The 27,323-nt window shown below is 43.2% G+C and overlaps 2 protein-coding genes across 2 annotated transcripts; one reads left to right on the top strand and one right to left on the bottom strand.

The window, feature by feature from the left end:
* Positions 1 to 642: 642 nt before the first annotated feature.
* On the bottom strand, positions 643 to 14,320 carry LOC127916969 (ciliary-associated calcium-binding coiled-coil protein 1-like; the record flags this gene model as incomplete). Its single annotated transcript, XM_052500367.1, has 7 exons — positions 14,001 to 14,320; positions 13,744 to 13,838; positions 13,495 to 13,664; positions 11,785 to 11,923; positions 11,540 to 11,612; positions 2,710 to 2,817; positions 643 to 882 (listed from the first exon to the last, which is right to left on the bottom strand). Coding segments are annotated over exons 1-7 (924 nt in total), but the record flags the coding sequence as incomplete, so codon positions are not given.
* On the top strand, positions 14,106 to 27,196 carry LOC127916968 (transmembrane protein 26-like). Its single transcript, XM_052500366.1, has 6 exons — positions 14,106 to 14,125; positions 16,440 to 16,536; positions 17,613 to 17,669; positions 20,674 to 20,882; positions 22,221 to 22,300; positions 26,595 to 27,196. The coding sequence occupies exons 1-6, from the start codon at positions 14,106 to 14,108 to the stop codon at positions 26,855 to 26,857; spliced, it is 726 nt and encodes a 241-aa protein (XP_052356326.1). The 3' UTR covers positions 26,858 to 27,196.
* The last annotated feature ends 127 nt before the right edge of the window (positions 27,197 to 27,323 follow it).

Raw genomic sequence — 27,323 nt, 5'->3', positions numbered from 1 at the left:
AGTCAGTATGTCAGTCAGTATACAACATAGACAGTCACTCCCACGCTGAGGTCTGTCCAACGCTGGTCCGACCAAGCTGACTCCACACTCCAAGACGCCCAAGATTTCGTATTACATCAGATAACAACATTGACAAATACGCTGATTCGGTGTGCGAGTTCATTAGAACGTGCGTTGAAGATGTCGTTCCCATAGCAACGATTAAAACATTCCCTAACCAGAAACCGTGGATTGATGGCAGCATTCGCTGCCAAACTGAAAGCCCGCTTTGAGGACAATACAGTGCCACTGACACGGCCTGCAACGAAAACATGCGGCCTCTCCTTCACTGCAGCCGAGGTGAGAAGACATTTAAACGTGTTAACCTCGCAAGGCTGCAGGCCCAGACGGCATCCCCAGCCGCGCCTCAGAGCATGCGCAGACCAGCTGGCTGGTGTGTTTACGGACATATTCAATCAATCCCTATACCAGTCTGCTGTTCTCACATGCTTCAAGAGGGCCACCATTGTTCCTGTTCCCAAGAAAGCTAAGGTAACTGAGCTAAACTCCTGTACTCCCTGTTCACATAGACAGTCAGCCAGTATGTCAGTGGGTGGGTGGGTGGGTGGGTGGGTGGGTCACAATGATCAAATTCAAATGTACGAAACACCAGAATACATGAAGGTTGTTTATTTCAATAAAAACTACAGCTTTAAAGGATTCAGATTCATCATGAAATCCTACCTGTAGGGTTCCCAGCATCTCTTTGGTCATGTCTCCCAGCACGTCTTTGACATCCTGAACGTTGTATCCTTCCAACCCTGTAGCCTTGTTCTCCTTCTCCTGCTCCAGAGCTGTTTCACCTGGTACCTCTCCATCCTCCTCCTGGCTGGTCCTCTGTCCCTGGGTCAACAGAACACCACCTATCAGACAGGCTGGTCCTCTGGGTCAACAGAACACCACCTATCAGACAGGCTGGTCCTCTGTCCCTGGGTCAACAGAACACCACCTATCAGACAGACTGGTCCTCTGTCCCTGGGTCAACAGAACACCACCTATCAGACAGGCTGGTCCTCTGGGTCAACAGAACACCACCTATCAGACAGGCTGGTCCTCTGTCCCTGGGTCAACAGAACACCACCTATCAGACAGGCTGGTCCTCTGGGTCAACAGAACACCACCTATCAGTCAGGCTGGTCCTCTGTCCCTGGGTCAACAGAACACCACCTATCAGACAGGCTGGTCCTCTGGGTCAACAGAACACCACCTATCAGACAGACTGGTCCTCTGGGTCAACAGAACACCACCTATCAGTCAGGCTGGTCCTCTGTCCCTGGGTCAGTATCAGACATTCTGTTGCTACATGTTCAAATCAACCGTTATGGTATGTACTAGTAGTCGTGGTAACACATTGATCAGTCATAGCTTCAGTTCTCAGTGAAGAGGTCTTCAACAGTGTGACAGCACCCACCTGTGGTCTTATGGGAAATAGCAGAATCACTGACTTGGAATAGGAGTTTTGGAATAGGAGTGACACTAACTCAGAAATAATACACAATAATACAATATGTACTATTTATTAATCTACTTGTCTTTTAAATCCAGATAGTACATGAAAATATAAAAACATCAGCTGTGAGCAGTAACCTAAGCAGAGCCCATGGTAAAGTCAATTATAGTACCTCTTCCTGCTGTTCAACAGGAGTCATGTAATGAGGTAGTCATCAGTAGTCCTACAGTACAGTACCTCTTCCTGCTGTTCAACAGGAGTCATGTAATGGAGGTAGTCATCAGTAGTCCTACAGTACAGTACCTCTTCATGCTGTTCAACAGGAGTCATGTAATGGAGGTAGTCATCAGTAGTCCTACAGTACAGTACCTCTTCATGCTGTTCAACAGGAGTCATGTAATGAGGTAGTCATCAGTAGTCCTACAGTACAGTACCTCTTCATGCTGTTCAACAGGAGTCATGTAATGGAGGTAGTCATCAGTAGTCCTACAGTACAGTACCTCTTCCTGCTGTTCAACAGGAGTCATGAGGTAGTCATCAGTATTCCTACAGTACAGTACCTCTTCATGCTGTTCAACAGGAGTCATGTAATGGAGGTAGTCATCAGTAGTCCTACAGTACAGTACCTCTTCCTGCTGTTCAACAGGAGTCATGTAATGGAGGTAGTCATCAGTAGTCCTACAGTACAGTACCTCTTCATGCTGTTCAACAGGAGTCATGTAATGGAGGTAGTCATCAGTAGTCCTACAGTACAGTACCTCTTCCTGCTGGTCAACATGAGTCATGTAATGGAGGTAGTCATCAGTAGTCCTACAGTACAGTACCTCTTCATGCTGTTCAACAGGAGTCATGTAATGGAGGTAGTCATCAGTAGTCCTACAGTACAGTACCTCTTCCTGCTGGTCAACATGAGTCATGTAATGGAGGTAGTCATCAGTAGTCCTACAGTACAGTACCTCTTCATGCTGTTCAACAGGAGTCATGTAATGGAGGTAGTCATCAGTATTCCTACAGTACAGTACCTCTTCCTGCTGGTCAACATGAGTCATGTAATGGAGGTAGTCATCAGTAGTCCTACAGTACAGTACCTCTTCATGCTGTTCAACAGGAGTCATGTAATGGAGGTAGTCATCAGTAGTCCTACAGTACAGTACCTCTTCATGCTGTTCAACAGGAGTCATGTAATGGAGGTAGTCATCAGTAGTCCTACAGTACAGTACCTCTTCCTGCTGTTCAACAGGAGTCATGTAATGGAGGTAGTCATCAGTATTCATGCCTTCTTCCAACGGGGCTACAAAGTCTGCTGAGCTGATCACCTCTATGGTCCTCTGGAATACAGTAAGTCAGGAAACAGAGGTTGTAGTCTCACCCATGATCTTACAGTAGAATATGTTGGATGTTTGCCTTCACATTTGTGAATATATTAAGAAAACGATCATATTAACTGGTAACAGACCTTGTTAAGGTATCAATGGGAAATCAAACAGACTCATTCATTATAGCTCCAAACTGTCAGGGATGAATCACTATACTACAGCTCGATCTGGAAATGATGAGGAGTTTATTATGTAACATCAGACTCATTCATTATAGCTCCAAACTGTCAGAGATGAATCACTATACTACAGCTCGATCTGGAAATGATGAGGAGTCTATTATCCATACAAACGCTCCACACCGCGTGGCCGCGGCCACCCTAATCTGGTGGTCCCAGCGCGCACGACCCACGTGGAGTTCCAGGTCTCCGGCAGTCCTCTGGAACGCCATCCAAGTGGCCAACAAGGCAGAGTTCATCTCAGCCTATGCCTCCTCCAGTCCCTCGACTTCTTGGCACTGACGGAAACATGGATCACCACAGATAACACTGCCACTCCTACTGCTCTCTCTTTGTCCCCACGTGTTCTCGCACACCCCGAGAGCTACTGGTCAGCGGGGTGGTGGCACCGGGATCCTCATCTCTCCCAAGTGGTCATTCTCTTTCTCCCCTTACCCATCTGTCTATCGCCTCCTTGAATTCCATGCTGTCACAGTTACCAGCCCTTTCAAGCTTAACATCCTTATCATTTATCGCCCTCCAGGTTCCTCGGAGAGTTCATCAATGAGCTTGATGCCTTGATAAGCTCCTTTCCTGAGGACGGCTCACCTCTCACAGTTCTGGGCGACTTTAACCTCCCCACGTCTACCTTGACTCATTCCTCTCTGCCTCCTTCTTCCACTCCTCTCCTCTTTGACCTCACCTCTCACCTTCCCCTACTTATCTTTACTAGATGCTGTTCTTCCACTAACCTCATTGCAACTCCCTCCAAGTCTCCGACCACTACCTTGTATCCTTTTCCACTCGCTCTCATCCAACACTTCCCACACTCCCCTCTGGATGGTATCCGCCGTCCCAACCTTCGCTCTCTCTCCCCCGCTACTCCTCCTTTCCATCCTATCATCTCTTTCCCTCTGCTCAAACCTTCTCCAACCCATCTCCTGATTCTGCCTCCCTCAACCCTCCTCCTCACTTTCTGCATCCTTGACTCTCTATGCCCCCTATCCTCCAGGCCGGCTCGGTCCTCCCTCCCGCTCCGTGGCTCGACGACTCATTGCGAGCTCACAGAACAGGGCTCCGGGCAGCCGAGCGGAAATGGAGGAAAACTCGCCTCCCTGCGGACCTGGCATCCTTTCGCTCCCTCCTCTCTACATTTTCCTCTTCTGTCTCTGCTGCTAAAGCCACTTTCTACCACTCTAAATTCCAAGCTTCTGCCTCTAACCCTAGGAAGCCTTTTGCCACCTTTCTCCCTCCCTCCTGAATCCTCCCCTCCTCCTCCTCTCTGCAGATGACTTTTGTCAACCATTTTGAAAAGAAGGTCGACGACATCCGATCCTCGCTTGCTAAGTCAAACGACACCGCTGGTTCTGCTCACACTGCCCTACCCTGTGCTCTGACCTCTTTCTCCCCCTCTCTCTCCAGATGAAATCATCAGCCTTGTGACGGCCGGCCGCCCAACAACCTGCCCGCTTGACCCTATCCTCCTCTCTTCTCCAGACCATTTCCGGAGACCTTCTCCCTTACCTCACCTCGCTTCATCAACTCATCCCTGACCGCTGGCTACGCCCTTCCGTCTTCAAGAGAGCGAGAGTTGCACCCTTCTGAAAAACCTACACTCGATCCCTCCGATGTCAACAACTACAGACCAGTATCCCTTCTTTTTTCTTTTCTCTCCAAAACTCTTGAACGTGCCGTCCTTGGCCAGCTCTCTCCGCTTATCTCTCTCAGAATGACCTTCTTGATCCAAATCAGTCAGGTTTCAAGACTAGTCATTCAACTGAGACTGCTCTTCTCTGTATCACGGAGGCGCTCCGCACTGCTAAAGCTAACTCTCTCTCCTCTGCTCTCATCCTTCTAGACCTATCGGCTGCCTTCGATACTGTGAACCATCAGATCCTCCTCTCCACCCTCCTCCGAGTTGGGCATCTCTCCGGCGCGGCCCACGCTTGATTGCGTCCCTACCTGACAGGTCGCTTCCTACCAGGTGGCGTGGCGAGAATCTGTCTCCTCACCACGCGCTCACCACTGGTGGGCTCTGTTCTAGGCCCTCTCCTATTCTCGCTATACACCAAGTCACTTGGCTCTGTCATAACCTCACATGGTCTCTCCTATCATTGCTATGCAGACGATAACAATTAATCTTCTCCTTTCCCTTCTGATGACCAGGTGGCGACCGCATCTCTGCATGTCTGGCAGACATACTCAGTGTGGATGACGGATCACCACCTCAAGCTGAACTCGGCAAGACGGAGCTGCTCTTCCTCCCGGGGAAGGGACTGCCCGCTCCATGATCTCGCCATCACGGCTGGGACAACTCCATTGTGTCCTCCTCCCAGAGCGCTAAGAACCTTGGCGTGATCCTGACAACACCCTGTCGTTCTCAACTAACATCAAGGCGGTGGCCCGTTCCTGTAGGTTCATGTTTACAACATCCGCAGTACGACTCCTGTTCTCACACAGGAAGCGGCGCAGGTCCTAATCCAGGCACTTGTCATCTCCCGTCCGATTACTGCAACTCGCTGTTGGCTGGGCTCCATGGTGCTTGCCTACGGAGCTGTGAGGGGAACGGCACCTCAGTACCTCCAGGCTCTGATCAGGTCCTACACCCAAACAAAGGGCACTGCGTTCATCCACCTCTGGCCCCTGCCGCCTCCCTACCACTGAGGAAGTACAGTTCCCGCTCAGCCCAGTCAAAACTGTTCGCTGCTCTGGCCCCCAATGGTGGAATAAACTCCCTCACGACGCCAGGACAGCGGAGTCAATCACCACCTTCCGGAGACACCTGAAACCCCACCTCTTTGAGAATGCCTAGGATAGGATAAGTAATCCTTCTCACCCCCCCCTTTTAAGATTTAGATGCACTATTGTAAAGTGACTGTTCCACTGGATGTCATAAGGTGAATGCACCAATTTGTAAGTCGCTCTGGATAAGAGCGTCTGCTAAATGACTTAAATGTAATGTAAATGTAATTATGTCACATCAGACTCATTCATTATAGCGCCAAACTGGATGAATCACTATACTACAGCTCGATCTGGAAATGATGAGGAGTCTATTATGTCACATCAGACTGTCAGGGATGAATCACTATACTACAGCTCGATCTGGAAATGATGAGGAGTTTATTATGTCACATCCTGGAACGTTGCAGCTCCTAGAAAAGAGCTCTGGTTGAACAAATCAATTTAATGGGCTCTGATGTTGTTATAGACTCCATACATGTTGTGATAATGAGATCTAATGTTATTATAAGCTCCATAAATGCTGTGATAATGAGATCTGATGTTTGTTATAGACTCCATACATGTTGTGATAATGAGATCTGATGTTATTATAGGCTCCATAAATGCTGTGATAATGAGATCTGAGTATTATTATAGGCTCCATACATGCTGTGATAATGAGATATAATGTTATTATAGGCTCCATACATGCTGTGATAATGAGATATAATGTTATTATAGGCTCCATACATGCTGTGATAAAAATATATCATGTTATTATAGGCTCCATACATGCTGTGATAATGAGATCTGATATTATTATAGGCTCCATACATGCTGTGATAATGAGATCTGATGTTATTATAGGCTCCATACATGCTGTGATAATGAGATATGTTATTATAGGCTCCATACATGCTGTGATAATAAGATATGTTATTATAGGCTCCATACATGCTGTGATAATGAGATATGTTATTATAGGCTCCATACATGCTGTGATAATGAGATCTGATGTTATTATAGGCTCCATACATGTTGTGATAATGAGATCTGATGTTATTATAGGCTCCATACATGCTGTGATAATGAGATCTAATGTTATTATAGGCTCCATACATGCTGTGATAATGAGATCTGATGTTATTATAGGCTCCATACATGCTGTGATAATGAGATCTGATGTTATTACAGACTCCATACATGTTGTGATAATGAGATCTGATGTTATTATAGGCTCCATACATGCTGTGATAATGAGATCTAATGTTATTATAGACTCCATACATGCTGTGATAATGAGATCTGATGTTATTATAGGCTCCATACATGCTGTGATAAATGAGATCTGATGTTATAATAGGCTCCATACATGCTGTGATAATGAGATCTGATGTTATATAGGCTCCATACATGCTGTGATAATGAGATCTAATGTTATTATAGGCTCCATACATGCTGTGATAATGAGATCTGATGTTATAATAGGCTCCATACATGCTGTGATAATGAGATCTGATGTTATTATAGGCTCCATACATGCTGTGATAATGAGATCTAATGTTATTATAGACCTATACATGCTGTGATAATGAGATCTGATGTTATATTAGGCTCCATACATGTGATAATGAGATCTGATGTTATTATAGGCTCCATACATGCTGTGATAATGAGATCTAATGTTATTATAGGCTCCATACATGCTGTGATAATGAGATCTGATATTATTATAGGCTCCATACATGTTGTGAGAGGAACAGAGTGAACTGTTGTGATGACCATTTTCTGTCATCTCTAACTCACCATCAGGAGACCATTTATCTGTCCTTCTCTGTCTAACTAACTCACCACCAGGGAGATAATTTATCTGTCATCTCTGTCTAACTAACTCACCATCAGGAGACCATTTATCTGTCCTTCTGTCAACTAACTCACCATCAGGAGACCATTTATCTGTCATCTCTGTCTAACTAACTCACCACCAGGAGATTCATTTATCTGTCATCTCGTCTAACTAACTCACCATCAGAGACCATTTATCTGTCATCTCTGTCTAACTAACTCACCACCAGGAGACCATTTATCTGTCATCTCTGTCTAACTAACTCACCATCAGGAGACCATTTATCTGTCATCTCTGTCTAACTCACCATCAGGAGAGGCCATTTGTCTGTCATCTCTGTCTAACTAACTCACCACCAGGAGATATTTATCTGTCATCTCTGTCTAACTAACTCACCACCAGGATCTGTCCATTTATCTGTCATCTCTGTCTAACTAACCTACCATCAGGAGACCATTTATCTGTCATCTCTGTCTAACTAACTCACCATCAGGAGACCATTTATCTGTCATCTCTGGCTAACTCACCATCAGGAGGCCATTTATCTGTCTAACTAACTCACCATCAGAGACCACATTCGTCCTCTCTGTCAACCATCATCAGAGACCATTATCTGTCATCTCTGTCTCAACTAACTCACCATCAGGAGACCATTTATCTGTCATCTCTGTCTAACTAACTCACCATCAGGAGACCATTTATCTGTCATCTCTGTCTAACTAACTCACCATCAGGAGACCATTTGTCTGTCATCTCTAACTAACTCAGAAAATCTGTCCTCCTGATTGGAGTTAGTCAGAGACTAACTTAAATATCTGTCATCTGAGTGTTAGACTAATGACAGATAATGGTCTCCATGGTGAATTAGTCAGGAGACCATTATCTGTCCTCTCTGTCTAACTAAAATCTCCATGGTGAGTTAGACAGAGATGATCTGATAAATGGTCTCCTGATGGTGAGTTAACTCACCATCAGAGATGACCATTTATCTGGTCTCTCTGATGGTGACTTAGACAGAGATGACAGATAAATGGCCTCAGGTGAGTTAGTTAGACAGAGATGACAGATAAATGGTCATCCTGATGGTGAGTTAGTTAGATCAGAGATGACCATTATCTGTCATCTCTGTGGTGAGTAACTCAGACAGAGATGACCATTTATCTGTCATCTCTGTCTAACTTAGACAGAGATGACCATAAATGGTCATCCTGATGGTGAGTTAGTTAGATCAGAGATGACAGATAAATGGTCTCCTGATCTGAGTAAGTCACCATCAGAGATGACAGATTAATGGCCTCCTGATGGTGAGACCATTTATTAGTCCTCTGACTAGATAAACCATGGTCTCCTGATTGTGAGTCTAGTAACTCACCATCAGAGAGACCATTTATGGTCTCCTGTCACTAACTCAGAGATGACTAAATGGCCTCCTGATGGTGAGTTAGTTAGACAGAGATGACATAAATGGTCTCCTGATGGTGAGTTAGTTAGATCAGAGAGACCATAATGGTCTCCTGATGGTGAGTTAGTTAGACAGAGATGACAGATTTATCTGTCATCTCTGTCTAACTCACCATCAGAGACCATTTAAATGGTCTCCTGTCAGTTAGGAGCTTTAGTCAGAGATGACAGATAAATGGTCTCCCTGATGGTGAGTTAGTTACAGAGATGACAGATAATGGTCTCTCTGTGGGTAAGTTAGACAGAGATGACATTTAAATGTCATCCTGATGGTGAGTTAGTTAGATCAGAGATGACAGATAATGGTCATCTCTGATGGTGAGTTAGACAGAGATGACAGATAAATGGTCATCCTGATGGTGACTTAGTTAGACAGAGATGACAGATAAATTGTCTCCTGATGGAGGAGTTAGTTGTCAGAGATGAACTAACTAATGGTCTCCTCTGATGGTGAGTTAGTTAGTCAGAGACCAGATAAATGTCATCTCTGTCTGATGGTGATTTATTAGACAGAGATGACAGATAATGGTCTCCTGATGGTGACCATTTAGTTAGTCAGAGATGACAGATAAATGGTCATCTCTGATGGTGACTTACTTAGATCAGAGAGACCATTTATCTGTCTCTCTGTCTAACTAGACAGAGATGACAGATAAATGGTCTCCTGATTGTGACTAAATCAGACAGAGATGACAGATAAATGGTCTCTGATGGTGAGTTACTCACCATCAGAGATGACAGATAAATGGCATCTCTGATGGTGACTTACTCAGAGATGACAGATAAATGGTCATCAGTCAGAGATGACAGATTTAATGGCCTCCTGATGGTGAGTTAACTCAGACAGAGATGACAGATAAATGGTCTCCTGATTGTGAGTTAGTTAGACAGAGATGACAGATAAATGGTCTTTATCTGATGGTGAGTTAGTCAGACAGAGATGACAGATAAATGGCCATCCTGATGGTGAGTTAGTTAGACAGAGATGACAGATAAATGTCATCTCTGATGGTGAGTTAGTTAGACAGAGATGACAGATAATGGTCACCATGGTGAGTTAGTTAGACAGTCAGATGACAGATAATGGTCTCTGATGGTGAGTTAGACAGAGATGACAGATAAATGGTCTCCTGATGGTGAGAGTTAGTTAGACAGAGATGACAGATAAAATGGTCTCACCATCAGGAGTTAGTTAGACAGAGATGACAGATAATGTCCTCTGATGGTGAGTTAACAGAGATGACAGATAAATGGTCTCCTGATGGTGAGTTACCATCAGGGCCAGAGATTAATGGTCTCTGTCAGTTAGACAGAGATGACAGATAAATGGTCTCACCATCAGTGAGTTAGTTAGACAGAGATGACAGATAAATCTGTCTCCTATGGTGAGTTAGTTAGACAGAGAGACCATAATGGTCTCCTGATGGTGAGTCTAGTTAGTCAGAGATGACAGATAAATGGCCTCCTGATGGTGATTTAGTTAGACAGAGATGACATAATGGTCTCCTGTCAGTTAGTAAGTCAGAGATGACAGATAAATGGTCTCCTGATGGTGAGTTAGTTAGACAGAGATGACAGATAATGGTCTCCCATGATGGTTAGTTAGACAGAGATGACAGACTAAATGGTCTCCTGGTGGTGAGTTAGTTAGAGAGATGACAGATAAATGGTCTCCTGATGGTGAGTTAGAAGAGATGACAGATAAATGGTCTCCTCTGATGGTGAGTTAGTTAGAGAGATGACAGATAAATGGTCATCTGATGGTGAGTTAGAGATGACAGATAAATGGCCATCAGGTGGTGTCAGTTAGTTAGACAGAGATGACAGATAAATGGTCTCCTGATGGTGAGTTAGAGAGAGATGACAGATAAATGGTCTCCTGTTGGTGAGTTAGTTAGACAGAGATGACAGATAAATGGTCTCCTGATGGTGAGTTAGACAGAGATGACAGATAATGGTCTCCTGGTGGTGAGTTAGACAGAGATGACAGATAAATGGTCTCCTGATGGTGAGTTAGTTAGACAGAGATGACAGATAAATGGTCTCCTGATGGTGAGTTAGACAGAGATGACAGATAAATGGTCTCCTGGTGGTGAGTTAGACAGAGATGACAGATAAATGGTCTCCTGATGGTGAGTTAGACAGAGATGACAGATAAATGGTCTCCTGATGGTGAGTTAGACAGAGATGACAGATAAATGGTCTCCTGATGGTGAGTTAGTTAGACAGAGATGACAGATAAATGGTCTCCTGATGGTGAGTTAGACAGAGATGACAGATAAATGGTCTCCTGATGGTGAGTTAGACAGAGATGACAGATAAATGGCCTCCTGGTGGTGAGTTAGTTAGACAGAGATGACAGATAAATGGTTAGGGACAATGACAGGAAAGGACTCTTTATGGTCACTGCCCTTCCAAGTTACTCACTAGCTTCCTTAAGGAAACCTCAACATACATACGGACACAATGACGCAGGCAGTCTCACCTTCTTCCCAAGGAGCAGCTCCTCTCTAGGTTGGCTGAAGAGAAACTCATAGAGTTGGTAGTTCTGAAAGAGACTATAGTAAAAGAGGTGAACCAAGATAAGTAACCAACAGACCAGAACTTCAACATCCCCTATGAGGGTCACTGCTCTGAATGGATTATCACCAGATAAGTAAGGACAGTGTTCATGTGATATTAATCATGTAGGCCTTACTAAAAAAGGCTAATAGAGAAGAGTCTTGCTACCTGCACTTCAGGTAGTCAGTGATGGACATGGCCTGCTCAGCATCAAACAGTGAGTCGACCTCTGGAGAAGGAGACTGGCGCGTTCCTGATATCATCTTGGCAAACTCATTCAGGTTATCAACAAACAGCATCTGCTTCTCTGGGACATTGAGGACAGATATGAATACAGATATTAGCCACAGCCAGTCCATATTGACGTTAGCCATAAGAATCTGACTGGACGTTCATTACTTCTGAGGCAGGAACGGTGCCATGCCAAGGTCAGGACAGCAAGATCAGGACAGCAAGGAGCGTGAGATGTGTCTCGGAAAACATACCTTAATCCAAGGATGGGAGATGGCGCTGTATTCCTAATTATCCCAACTGACAAATCGAGAAGATTGAAATACTTTATCTCAAATGGTGAAGTTTTGGAGGAAATTAACTCTATTTTCTTCGCTCTGCTGTCATGAGGGGGGCAACTTAAATTCTCGCAGGGTGGGGTGGGACCCGAACTAAATATTACTTAGGGCCCACTAAAAGGCTGTCTGTATGTGTGGGTATAGATGTGGATATGCAGGCCTGCGAGCCACTGTGACCGGTCATGATGAGTTCAGAGTTTCGTGGTAACAAATCAAAATTATAGGTTGCGGCTTCCCGGGTGGCGCAGTGGTTAAGGGCGCTGTACTGCAGCGCCAGCTGTGCCACCAGAGACTCTGGGTTCGCGCCCAGGCTCTGTCGTAACTGGCCACAACCAGGAGGTCCGTGGGGCAACGCACAATTGGCCCAGCGTCGTCCGGGTTAGGGAGGGCTTGGCCGGTAGGGATATCCTTGTCTCACCAGCGACTCCTGTGGAGGGCCAGGCGCAGTGGTTGCCAGGCGCAGTATCCAATTAGCAGTATCTTGTCTCATCGCTACAACTCCTGTACGGGCTCGGGAGAGACGAAGGTTGAAAGTCATGTGTCCTCACAATCCAAACCAAGCCACACTGCTTCTTAACACAGCGCGCATCCAACCCGGAAGCCAGCCGCACCAATGTGTCGGAGGAGACACTCCACCGCGCTGTGTTAAGAAGCAGTGTGGCTTGGTTTGGATTGTGAGGACACATGACTTTCAACCTTCGTCTCTCCCGAGCCCGTACGGGAGTTGTAGCGATGAGACAAGATACTGCTAATTGGATACCACGAAATTGGGGTTGAAAAAAGGGGTAAAATTCAAAAAATAAAAAAAATAATAGGTTGCACAGTAAATTACTCATCTCATACTTTTATTCTATACTATTCTACGGTATCTCATTCACTTAATAATGTTTACATATCTTGCATTTCTCATCTCTAATAATGTTTACACATCTTGCATTTCTCATCTCATATGTACATACTGTATTCTATCTATCTTAGTCCTTTACTTAGATTTGTGTGTATTGGGTTTATGTTGTGTAATTTGTTAGATATTACATGTTAGATATTACTGCACTGTCGGAGCTAGAAGCACAAGCGTTTCGCTACACCCACAATAACATCTGCTAATTTTATTTATTTTACCTTTATTTAAATAAGCAAGTCAGTTCAGAACAAATTCTTATTTTCAATGACGGCCTCGGAACAGTGGGTTAACTGCCTTGTTCAGGGGCAGAATGACAGATTTGTACCTTGTCAGCTCGGGGATTCGATCTGTGACCGATAAAATTAGCTTTGATTCTGTCTGTTACCTATAAATCCTATGACTTACCACTGATGTTGTCCAGTAAGAATTGCAGTAGAGCCATGATGAATGAGATCTGTTGACAGGTGTAGTTCATCTCCCTGGTCCACCAGAAGCCAGAGACAAAGTAGTCCAACAGGGAAGCCTCCTTCAGACACGTCTGGTAGTTCTTCAAACCAAGTATTTCTTCAAACTGGCTGTTGTAAAACAAAAGGTTGATACATGAAACACTTCCAAATAAACTGGCCAGTAGGCCCATATATCCTCGTTACTTACAATTGCACTTGTTCCACTGTCAAATCCAACAGCGTGTTGATTTGTTCATGGGAAATAAGTTTCCATTGAGGGTTGGCTTTTTCAGCATCACTTTCCTGTATTAATTGGATTCAGAACACAAGTTGAGTTTGGTTAGCAGGCCAAACTAGGTTAGCTCTAGCTTTAATAACAGTTTGTCAAATAATAACCAGACAAATGATGTAGTAAATATTTCATATAATATTAAATATTAATAGGGTTTTAACATATATTCCTACTTTGGACGCAACGTCATTTCTATCGTTTGCATTTTTATCCGCTGACTTGTTGCTTTGTTTTGCTTTTGCAGACATGTTTTTAGTCACACGTGTTACCATGGCAACATGTCCACAGTGGACGGGCGGTGAGCTTCCGGTCCGGGTGATGAGCTTCCGGGCGGTGAGCTTCTGGGCAGTCTGGTCTATCGAGATGGATAAAACTCATTCTAGAATCGCAGTGTTGTCAATTTAGCGACTTTTGTCGCTATATCTAGCGAGTATTCAGACCCCTCTAGTGACAAATACAAATCAATGAAAAAACGAACCGCCAATAGCTACTTTCCATTACTGAGGAGTTGGCAACACTGTGTTAGATCTGTCTAGTCAACCTGTAACCAGTGCTGTCCGGAGCGCCGTACTGGTACTTCTCATTTTGGCCGAATAGCATACCGTCTCCTCTACAAAACAAAATCAATGAAAGTACAGTATCAAGACAGGCTGAATCTGCTTCTCCAATAGAAAACCAGGCGTTGACATGGTGTCTGGCTGAACTCATGGGTAGAGACATGTCTTCTGGTTAACGGTTGTCTCGCACCGAACTGCGCAAGCTGTCAACTCAAAGGCATTTGTTTTTGATGAAAATTAAAACGTGTAATTTCTCTCTATCACTTGGTTGGAGTAATAACATGTTCAGCTACTTAAGACACTAGCTTAAATCTATGTTGTGCTTTTAGATTTCGAGAAAAATTATCGAACAAGAATGAAGGCGGGATCTGCAATGAAGAGTGGACATTCATTTCCTGATTCAGCTTCGTACAAATGTATTTGCTTTAGGGTTGCTTTCCAAACACTTAAACGACACACCCTGTCCCCTCAGCCCTCAAATTAAGTGGACGCTTCTGATAACGTTTCATGACGTCTGACGAGTAGACACTTGCAGTGCGAAGGAGGCAGGAATGATTTTTAAATGGACCGGGACTTTCCCGGAAAGGTGTCAGTCGTTCGTTCCGCGACGACCGGTAGTTTATGGGTGCTTTACATACGCTACAGTCAATTATGATTGTCTGCTTATATTAACTATATCATTATTAATATACGCCTACTGTATGATACCTAGCAAATTAACTAACGTTAGCCTGCCTAGTTGGAACTTCTGAAGAAGGAAATGTTTTTATTTCTACAATTTCCAAAAGCTAAAACAAACAAAAACATCATGACTTTTATGAGACGTGTTCTTGCATTACAGACAATGCAATCGCCATCACACTGCCCCATCAAATCAAATTGTATAAGTCACATGCGCCGAATATAACCTTACAGTGAAATGCTTACTTTACGAGCCTCTAACCAACAATGTAGTTTAAAATTATTATTGGGGGTTGCTCTGACTTGCACTGTCAACTGTGGAACCTTATATAGACAGGTGTGTGCCTTTCCAAATCATGACCAATCAATTGAATTTACCAGTTGGACAATCAAGTTGTAGAAACATCTCAAGGATGATCAATGGAAACAGGATGCACCTGAGCTCGATTTTGAGTCTCGTAGTCAAAGGTCTGAATACTAATGTAAATAAGGTATTTATGTGTTAATTTTTTATAAATTTGTTTTCGATTTGTCATCATGGGTGTAGTGTGGATTGATGAGAAGAAAAAAAATAATTGTATCAATTTTAGAATAAGGCTGTAACGTAACAAAATGTAGAAACGGGTCTGAATAGTTTCCGAATGCACCGTATAATAATACTTCCTACATGCAATTCCCTTAAACATGTAACATTTAATTTTACTCAACTAATTGCTTTGCAATGTCGCGCGTCAAGCGCAGCATTTTTTCCACCGGCAGCACCCATTGGGTATTCGTTGTGCGGAGGCGGTTTGAACGTTAAATGACGAGACAGAGGCATTGATGCGAGTAACCAGTCTTGTTCAGTACATGACAACACATCCGGGTATCTCAAGCACCCCGGTAAAACACAAGAGTTGCAGTGATGAACATTTACCAACAGATGGCATCGCTGTGCCTTCTTACACCCATAACAGAGGCGTACCTAAACGTTCACTTTTTCAACAGTGTGTTGAAGTGGCTGACAGAGAGCAGACTAGAAGCATGCCCCGTTAATGAGGCAGCTGGAGTTGTATAGTATTTCTCCGACCCAGACAAAAAGATGATATTGAAGTTTATCTGTGCGGTTGTTACCCGGTCGCTATTTCTCCTCATCTCTCTGATAGGAGTATGGAGGGTGGTCTGGGTTAAGAATAATGCTCTTTATTGGTTCTTGACGATCCTTTATCTTCCTCTGGTGGTCGAGATGATTTTAACCCTGAAGAGAAAACAATTACAGGATTATAAATGGTAAATCTAAATAACATAGAACTGTGAAATGACTTTTTCTTAAAGTTTAGTCGCCTTGACTGTTTGTTTTTAATACCTTTTCATGTTATCTTTCCGTGTCTCCAGGTTTTCTCCTGCCATCTTCCTGTTCCTCATCAGTATCATTCCATCTCTATGGATTCTAGAGTTACATCATCAGCAGAACAAAGCTACTGATTCCAGGGTAAGGACTTTGGTCTTCTGTTTTATTTAGGATTTTTAATAATTTATTCCTTCACTTTAGTTGTACATTTATTTGTAACTTGCATAATGAGCGGAAATCATATACTCTGTGTAAATGATGGTGAATGTAATCATATACTGTGTGTAAATGATGGTGAATGTAATCATATACTGTGTGTAAATGATGGTGAATGTAATCATATACTGTACTCTGTGTAAATGATGGTGAATGTAATCACATACTCTGTGTAAATGATGGTGAATGTAATCATGTACTGTGTGTAAATGATGGTGAATGTAATCATATACTGTGTGTAAATGATGGTGAATGTAATCATATACTGTGTGTAAATGATGGTGAATGTAATCATATACTGTACTCTGTGTAAATGATGGTGAATGTAATCATATACTCTGTGTAAATGATGGTGAATGTAATCATATACTGTACTCTGTGTAAATGATGGTGAATGTAATCATATACTCTGTGTAAATGATGGTGAATGTAATCATATACTGTGTAAATGATGGTGAATGTAATCATATACTCTGTTTAAATGATGGTGAATGTAATCATATACTCTGTGTAAATGATGGTGAATGTAATCATATACTGTGTGTAAATGATGGTGAATGTAATCATATACTCTGTGTAAATGATGGTGAATGTAATCATATACTGTGTGTAAATGATGGTGAATGTAATCATGTACTGTGTGTAAATGATGGTGAATGTAATCATATACTCTGTGTAAATGATGGTGAATGTAATCATATACTCTGTGTAAATGATGGTGAATGTAATCATATACTCTGTGTAAATGATGGTGAATGTAATCATATACTCTGTGTAAATGATGGTGAATGTAATCATATACTCTGTGTAAATGATGGTGAATGTAATCATGTACTGTGTGTAAATGATGGTGAATGTAATCATATACTCTGTGTAAATGATGCTGTTTCTTTTCTGTTGTCCATACTGTAGGCTAGTAAATAGTATCGTGAATTTAACTCATGTACTGTATGTCTGTTTATCCTCAGTGACAAACTGGATTCATCTGAAAACATAAAGAGCCTGTTAAACATGGTGAGCGGGAATCATCCACCAATGGCAGCGAGACGTTACTCCAGGTGGGCAGAAGCCACAGTGTTTCCTGTGTGTCCTGCAGACAGTTTTTCCTACAGGCCTGTCGAGACAGAGGCTGCCTTTAACACCAGTTTGTTTGGTAGTGCTGCTGTTGCACCTCAAAGACTTTATTGTGAGCTCAGACTTTTTATAACTAAAATAGATCTACAGAAGTTGTTTTTAACTAAACAACCCTAAATAAAAACTATTACAAGCTTCGTCACACAGTGCTGCTGGCTGTAGTACCCTCCCCTGGCCTGAACTGGGCTCTCCCTTAACCTCTTAGAAAACATTCATTCATGTTTTTTAAGGAGATTTTAAGATACTGATCTTTAATAATAACAACACTGGTTGGAGTTAATAACCTCTAATCAGTTATACTAACCACTATGTGTCTCTCTGGTTGGAGTTACCTAGTCATTAATAACCTCTAATCAGTTATACTAACCACTATGTGTCTCTCTGGTTGGAGTTACCTAGTCATTAATAACCTCTAATCAGTTATACTAACCACTATGTGTCTCTCTGGTTCGAGTTACCTAGTCATTAATAACCTCTAATCAGTTATACTACACCACTAGTGTTTACTAACCACAGGTCTCTCTGGTTGGAGTTACGATACTAACCTAGTCTTTCCTAAATAACCTCTAATCAGTTTTACTAACCACTATGTGTCTCTCTGGTTGGAGTTACCTAGTCATTAATAACCAATCAGTTATACTAACCACTATGTGTCTCTCTGGTTGGAGTTACTGCTAGTCATTAATAACCTCTAATCAGTTATACTAACCACTATGTGTCTCTGGTTGGAGTTACCTTCATTAATAACCTCTAATCAGTTATACTAACCACTATGTGTCTCTCTGGTTGGAGTTACTAGTCATTAATAACCTCTAATCAGTTATACTAACCACTATGTGTCTCTCTGGTTGGAGTTACCTAGTCATTAATAACCTCTAATCAGTTATACTAACCACTATGTGTCTCTCTGGTTGTAGTTAATAACCTCTAATCAGTGGTCTCTCTGGTTGGAGTTACCTAGTCATTAATAACCTCTAATCAGTTTTACTAACCACTATGTGTCCAGTTACTATCATTAATAACCTAATCAGTGTGTCTCTCTGGTTGGAGTTACCTAGTCATTAATAACCTCTAATCAGTTATACTAACCACTATGTGTCTCTCTGGTTGGAGTTACCTAGTCATTAATAACCTCTAATCAGTTATACCAACCACTATGTGTCTCTCTGGTTGGAGTTACCTAGTCATTAATAACCTCTAATCAGTTATACTAACCACTATGTGTCTCTCTGGTTCGAGTTACTAACCAATCAGTTATACTAACCACTATGTGTCTCTCTGGTTGGAGTTACCTAGTCATTAATAACCTCTAATCAGTTTTACTAACCACTATGTGTCTCTCTGGTTGGAGTTACCTAGTCATTAATAACCTCTAATCAGTTATACTAACCACTATGTGTCTCTCTGGTTGGAGTTAATAACCTCTAATCAGTTATACTAACCACTATGTGTCTCTCTGGTTGGAGTTACCTAGTCATTAATAACCTCTAATCAGTTATACTAACCACTATGTGTCTCTCTCTGGTGTGGAGTTACCTAGTCATTAATAACCTCTAATCAGTTATACTAACCACTATGTGTCTCTCTGGTTGGAGTTACCTAGTCATTAATAACCTCTAATCAGTTATACTAACCACTATGTGTCTCTCTGGTTGTGTCATTAATAACCTCTAATCAGTTATACTAACCACTATGTGTCTCTCTGGTTGGAGTTACCTAGTCATTAATAACCTCTAATCAGTTATACTAACCACTATGTGTCTCTCTGGTTGGAGTTACCTAGTCATTAATAACCTCTAATCAGTTATACTAACCACTATGTGTCTCTCTGGTTGTAGTTAATAACCTCTAATCAGTTATACTAACCACTATGTGTCTCTCTGGTTGGAGTTACCTAGTCATTAATAACCTCTAATCAGTTTTACTAACCACTATGTGTCTCTCTGGTTGGAGTTACCTAGTCATTAATAACCTCTAATCAGTTATACTAACCACTATGTGTCTCTCTGGTTGGAGTTACCTAGTCATTAATAACCTCTAATCAGTTATACTAACCACTATGTGTCTCTCTGGTTGGAGTTACCTAGTCATTAATAACCTCTAATCAGTTATACTAACCACTATGTGTCTCTCTGGTTGGAGTTACCTAGTCATTAATAACCTCTAATCAGTTATACTAACCACTATGTGTCTCTCTGGTTCGAGTTACCTAGTCATTAATAACCTCTAATCAGTTATACTAACCACTATGTGTCTCTCTGGTTGGAGTTAATAACCTCTAATCAGTTATACTAACCACTATGTGTCAGTTACCTATCATTAATAACCTCTAATCAGTTATACTAACCACTATGTGTCTCTCTGGTTGGAGTTAACCTCTAATCAGTTATACTAACCACTATGTGTCTCTCTGGTTGGAGTTACCTAGTCATTAATAACCTCTAATCAGTTATACTAACCACTATGTGTCTCTCTGGTTGGAGTTACCTAGTCATTAATAACCTCCAATCAGTTATACTAACCACTATGTGTCTCTCTGGTTGGAGTTACCTAGTCATTAATAACCTCTAATCAGTTATACTAACCACTATGTGTCTCTCTGGTTGGAGTTACCTAGTCATTAATAACCTCTAATCACTTATACTAACCACTATGTGTCTCTCTGGTTGGAGTTACCTAGTCATTAATAACCTCTAATCAGTTATACTAACCACTATGTGTCTCTGGTTGGAGTTACCTAGTCATTAATAACCTCTAATCAGTTATACTAACCACTATGTGTCTCTCTGGTTGGAGTTACCTAGTCATTAATAACCTCTAATCAGTTATACTAACCACTATGTGTCTCTCTGGTTGGAGTTACCTAGTCATTAATAACCTCTAATCAGTTATACTAACCACTATGTGTCTCTCTGCTTGGCCCAACAGGGTTCAGTATCTCTGTTGTCGTCAGTGTGCGCTAACGACTGGATCCTGGCCCTGCACCAGACCCTGTTGATCCTGCTGGTCATAGGGAAGTGGCTGCTCCCTGTTGCAGGAGGGGTGACCAGGGATGAACTGTCTCAGCTCCTCCTCATCTTCGTAGGCACTGCCGCTGACATCCTGGAGTTCACCTCAGAGACACTGTTGGATGTCAAGTAGGTCCCTGACCTCTAACCCCTAACCCTAACCTCAGAGATACTGTCTGATGTATGTATTTTAAGTCAGTAGACATTATATGTAGCCTGGATGTCAGTCTGTTTCTGCACTCTTGGCATGACAATTCCATAATGAACAGAAACAGACTGGACCCAGGCTACAGTACCATGACCAGAAACAGACTGGACCCAGGCTACAGTACCATGACAATTCCATAATGAACAGAAACAGACTGGACCCAGCCTATAATACCATGACAATTCCATAATGAACAGAAACAGACTGGACCCAGGCTATAGTACCATGACAATTCCATAATGAACAGAAACAGACGGGACCCAGGCTATAGTACCATGACAATTCCATTAGGAACAGAAACAGACTGGACCCAGGCTACAGTACCATGACAATTCCATAATGAACAGAAACAGACTGGACCCAGGCTATAGTACCATGACAATTCCATAATGAACAGAAACAGACTGGACCCAGGCTACAGTACCATGACAATTCCATTAGGAACAGAAACAGACTGGACCCAGGCTATAGTACCATGACAATTCCATAATGAACAGAAACAGACTGGACCCAGGCTATAGTACCATGACAATTCCATTAGGAACAGAAACAGACTGGACCCAGGCTATAGTACCATGACAATTCCATAATGAACAGAAACAGACTGGACCCAGGCTACAGTACCATGACAATTCCATAATGAACAGAAACAGACTGGACCCAGGCTACAGTACCATGACAATTCCATAATGAACAGAAACAGACTGGACCCAGGCTACAGTACCATGACAATTCCATAATGAACAGAAACAGACTGGACCCAGGCTATAGTACCATGACCAGAAACAGACTGGACCCAGGCTATAGTACCATGACCAGAAACAGACTGGACCCAGGCTATAGTACCATGACCAGAAACAGACTGGACCCAGGCTACAGTACCATGACAATTCCAATAGGAACAGAAACAGACTGGACCCAGGCTACAGTACCATGACCAGAAACAGACTGGACCCAGGCTATAGTACCATGACCAGAAACAGACTGGACCCAGGCTATAGTACCATGACCAGAAACAGACTGGACCCAGGCTATAGTACCATGACCAGAAACAGACTGGACCCAGGCTATAGTACCATGACCAGAAACAGACTGGACCCAGGCTATAGTACCATGACCAGAAACAGACTGGACCCAGGCTATAGTACCATGACCAGAAACAGACTGGACCCAGGCTATAGTACCAGTGCAGATAAACATACATGTGATGTTTTCTGCAGCTTCACACCCTTACCAATGTTAAACCATGTCTCCCACAGGGACAGCAGTCCCAGCATGGTGTACGTCATCCTCGGAGTCTGGACGTGGAGTATGTTCCAGTTTCCTCTTCACCTGTCAGGTACTGTGTGTTTCTATCCTGGCTCTTCTTATGGTTACGGTAACCATAATGTTATTGCTGTGTTATACAGGGAATTACGGTAACCATAATGTTATTGCTCTGTTATACAGGGAATTACGGTAACAATAATGTTATTGCTCTCTTATACAGGGAATTACAGTAACCATCATGTTATTGCTCTGATATACAGGGAATTACAGTAACCATAATGGTATTGCTCTGTTATACAGGGAATTACGGTAACCATAATGTTATTGCTCTGTTATACAGGGAATTACGGTAACCATAATGTTATTGCTCTGTTCTACAGGGAATTATCAAAATCAAATCAAATCAAATGTATTTATATAGCCCCTCGTACATCAGCTGATATCTCAAAGTGCTGTACAGAAACCCAGCCTAAAACCCCAAATAGCAAGCAATGCAGGTGTAGAAGCACGGTGGCTAGGAAAAACTCCCTAGAAAGGCCAAAACCTAGGAAGAAACATAGAGAGGAACCAGGCTATGTGGGGTGGCCAGTCCTCTTCTGGCCGTGCCGGGTGGAGATTATAACAGAACATGGCCAAGATGTTCAAATGTTCATAAATGACCAGCATGGTCAAATAATAATAATCACAGGCAGAACAGTTGAAACTGGAGCAGCAGCATGGCCAGGTGGACTGGGGACAGCAAGGAGTCATCATGTCAGGTAGTCCTGAGGCATAGTCCTAGGGCTCAGGTCCTCCACGAGAGAGAAAGAAAGAGAGAAAGAGAGAATTAGAGAGAGCACACTTAAATTCACACAGGACACCGGATAAGACAGGAGAAGTACTCCAGATATAACAGACTGACCCTAGACCCCCCGACACATAAACTACTGCCGCATAAATACTGGAGGCTGAGACAGGAGGGGTCAGGAGACACTGTGGCCCCATCCGATGACACCCCAGGACAGGGCCAAACAGGAAGGATATAACCCCACCCACTTTGCCAAAGCACAGCCCCCCACACCACTAGAGGGATATCTTCAACCACCAACTTACCAACCTGAGACAAGGCCGAGTATAGCCCACAAAGATCTCCGCCACGGCACAACCCAAGGGGCGCCACCCAGACAGGATGACCACATCAGTGAATCAACCCACTCAGGTGACGCACCCTCCCAGGGACGGTATGAAAGAGCCCTAGTAAGCCAGTGACTCAGCTCCTGTAATAGGGTCAGAGGCAGAGAATCCCAGTGGAAAGAGGGGATTCGGCCAGGCAGACGACAGCAAGGGCGGTTTGTTGCTCCAGAGCCTTTCCGTTCACCTTCACACTCCTGGGCCAGACTACACTCAATCATATGACCCACTGAAGAGATGAGTCTTCAGTAAAGACTTAAAGGTTGAGACCGAGTTTGCGTCTCTTACATGGGTAGGCAGACCATTCCATAAAAATGGAGCTCTATAGGAGAAAGCCCTGCCTCCAGCTGTTTGCTTAGAAATTCTAGGGACAATTAGGAGGCCTGCGTCTTGTGACCGTAGCGTACGTGTAGGTATGTACGGCAGGACCAAATCAGAGAGATAGGTAGGAGCAAGCCCATGTAATGCTTTGTAGGTTAGCAGTTAAACCTTGAAATCAGCCCTTGCTTTGACAGGAAGCCAGTGTAGGGAGGCTAGCACTGGAGTAATATGATACATTTTTGTTGGTTCTAGTCAGGATTCTAGCAGCTGTATTTAGCACCAACTGAAGTTTATTTAGTGCTTTATCCGGGTAGCCGGAAAGTAGAGCATTGCAGTAGTCTAACCTAGAAGTGACAAAAGCATGGATAAATCTTTCTGCATAATTTTTGGACAGAAAGTTTCAGATTTTTGCAATGTTACGAAGATGGAAAAAAGCTGTCCTTGAAATGGTCTTGATATGTTCTTCAAAAGAGAGATCAGGGTCCAGAGTAACGCCGAGGTCCTTCAGTTTTATTTGAGACGACTGTACAACCATTAACATTAATTGTCAGATTCAACAGAAGATCTCTTTGTTTCTTGGGACCTAGAACAAGCATCTCTGTTTTGTCCGAGTTTAAAAGTAGAAAGTTTGCAGCCATCCACTTCCTTATGTCTGAAACACATGCTTCTAGCGAGGGCAATTTTGGGGCTTCACCGTGTTTATGGTGAATTATGGTAACCATAATGTTATTGCTCTGTTATACAGGTGATTACGGTAACCATAATGTTATTGCTCTGTTATACAGGTGATTACGGTAACCATGATGTTATTGCTCTGTTTTACGGTTGATTACGGTAACCATAATGTTATTGTACTGTTTGTTATACATGGAATTATGGTAACCATAATGTTATTGCTGTGTTATACAGGGAATTACGGTAACCATAATGTTATTGCTCTGTTATACAGGTGATTACGGTAACCATAATGTTATTGCTCTGTTATACAGGTGATTACGGTAACCATAATGTTATTGCTCTGTTATACAGGGAATTACGGTAACCATAATGTTATTGCTCCGTTATACAGGTGATTACGGTAACCATAATGTTATTGCTCTGTTATACAGGTGATTACGGTAACCATGATGTTATTTTTTAAAACATTTTTATTTCACCTTTATTTAACCAGGTGGGCTAGTTGAGAACAAGTTCTCATTTACAACTGCAACCTGGCCAAGATAAAGCAAAGCAGTTTGACACAAACAACAACACAGAGTTACACATGGAATAAACAAACATACAGTCAATAATACAGTACAAAAATCTATATACAGCGTGTGCAAATGAGGTAGGATAAGAGAGGTAAGGCAATAAATAGGCCATGGTGGCGAAGTAATTCCAATATAGAAATTAAACACTGGAATGGTAGGATGTGCAGAAGATGAATGTGCAAGTAGAGATACTGGGGTGCAAAGAAGCAAGATAAATAAATACAGTATGGGGATGAGGTAGTTTGGAAGGGCTATTTACAGATGAGCTACGTACAGGTGCAGGGAACTGTGAGCTGCTCTGACAGCTGGCGCTTAAAGTCAGTGAGGGAGGTAAGAGTCTCCAGCTTCAGATTTTGCAGTTCGTTCCAGTCATTGGCAGCAGAGAACTGGAAGGAGAGGCGGCCAAAGGAAGAATTGGCTTTGGGGGTGACCAGTGAGATGCACGTGCTATGGGTGGGTGCTGCTATGGTGACCAGTGAGCTCAGATAAGGCGGGGCTTTAGCTAGCAGAGACTTGTAGATGACCTGGAGCCAGAGGGTTTGGCGACGAGTATGTAGTGAGGGCCAGCCAACGAGAGCATACAGGTCGCAGTGGTGGGTAGTATATGGGGCTTTGGTGACAAAACGGATGGCACTGTGATAGACTGCATCCAATTTGTTGAGTAGAGTATTGGAGGCTATTTTGTAAATGAGTCGAAAGCCTTGGCCAGGTCGATGAATACGGCTGCACAGCAATGTCTCTTATCGATGGCGGTTCTGATATCTTTTAGTACCTTGAGCGTGGCTGAGGTGCACCCATGACCAGCTCTGAAACCAGATTGCATAGCGTAGAAGGTACAGTGAGATTCGAAATGGTCAGTAATCTGTTTGTTAACTTGGCTTTCAAAGACCTTAGAAAGGCAGGGTAGAATAGATATAGGTCAGTAGCAGTTTGTGTCTAGAGTGTCTCCCCCTTTTGAAGAGGAGGATGACCACGGAAGTTTTCCAATCTTTGGGAATCTCAGACGATACGAAAGAGAGGTTGAACAGGCTAGTAATAGGGGTTGCAACAATTTCGGCAGATAATTTTAGAAAGAGGGGGTCCAGATTGTCTAGCCCGGCTGATTTGTAGGGGTCCAGATTTTGCAGCTCTTTCAGAACATCAGCAATCTGGATTTGGGTGAAGGAGAAATAGGGTGTGTGCAGGGTGCCGGGCAGTTGACCAGGGTTGGGGTAGCCAGGTGGAAAGCATGGCCAGCCATAGAGAAATGCTTATTGAAATTCTCCATTATTGTGGATTTATCGGTGGTAACAGTGTTTCCTAGCCTCAGTGCAGTGGGCTGCTGGGAGGAGGTGCTCTTATTCTCCAGAACTTTTTTGAGTTTGTGCTACAGAATACACATTTCTGCTTGTTCTGTTATACAGGGAATTATGGTGACCATAATGTTATTGTACTGTTATACAGGGAATTATGGTAATGACAATATTTTCCACCAGAATTTCTTGGGACCCCACTGCAAATATATTTATATTTATTTTATTCAGTCAGTATGTATGTGGCGATATTTAGACACAGATTCTGGATTTCAATGTCACTAACTTATCCCGCATGGCCAGCTGACCAATGTCTCTTCTCTCCCAGTGTCTACCTCCAGACCTGATGAATATTCAGAGGGGGACCAGGGTGTGTCTCTGCTGGCCAGACTAAGGACAGATATCTGGAGCATGGTGGAGAGCCTCTTCGTCCAGGACGGACCCTTCCTGGTGGTCCGCCTCACCCTCATCCTCTACTTCCACGTCATACACCAGATGCTCATCTTCTTCGCCATCAAGAACTTCCTGGTGGTCATTCTGACCTTCTACCGTCTGTTTGCCATCTACTGCAACTACAAGGCTTCAGGTTGATCTGGGGTTAATGTCACGACTTCCCCAGAAGTCGGTCCCTCTCCTTGTTCTGGCGACGTTCGGCGGTCGACGTCACCGGGCCTTCTAGCCATCGCCATCCACCATCCACCTTCTCGCCGATCCACCTTTCATTTTCCATTTGTTTTTTGTCTTTCCACACACCTGGTTCCAATTCCATTCATTACATGTTGTTTATTTAAATGTTTGCTTGTGCACGTTATGCTGGTGTGGGTTAGGGTGGTAGAGGGCTGCTTGTGCACGTTATGCTGGTGTGGGTTAGGGTGGTAGAGGGCTGCTTGTGCACGTTATGCTGGTGTGGGTTAGGGTGGTAGAGGGCTGCTTGTGCACGTTATGCTGGTGTGGGTTAGGTGGTAGAGGGCTGCTTGTGCACGTTATGCTGGTGTGGGTTAGGGTGGTAGAGGGCTGCTTGTGCACGTTATGCTGGTGTGGGTTAGGGTGGTAGAGG

The sequence above is a fragment of the Oncorhynchus keta genome, unplaced genomic scaffold (genome assembly GCF_023373465.1).
Source record: "Oncorhynchus keta strain PuntledgeMale-10-30-2019 unplaced genomic scaffold, Oket_V2 Un_contig_10362_pilon_pilon, whole genome shotgun sequence".
NCBI classification, from domain to species: domain Eukaryota; kingdom Metazoa; phylum Chordata; class Actinopteri; order Salmoniformes; family Salmonidae; genus Oncorhynchus; species Oncorhynchus keta.
This window is presented reverse-complemented; position numbering and strand designations above follow the sequence as displayed.

Bases quoted from the DNA above. Each gene is read 5' to 3' on its own strand.
- LOC127916968 (XM_052500366.1), top strand. From the start codon at position 14,106: ATGTCCACAGTGGACGGGCG. The intron at 14,126-16,439 runs GTGAGCTTCCGG...CCGTGTCTCCAG, and splicing joins ATGTCCACAGTGGACGGGCG to GTTTTCTCCTGCCATCTTCC. The intron at 20,883-22,220 runs GTAGGTCCCTGA...TGTCTCCCACAG, and splicing joins GAGACACTGTTGGATGTCAA to GGACAGCAGTCCCAGCATGG.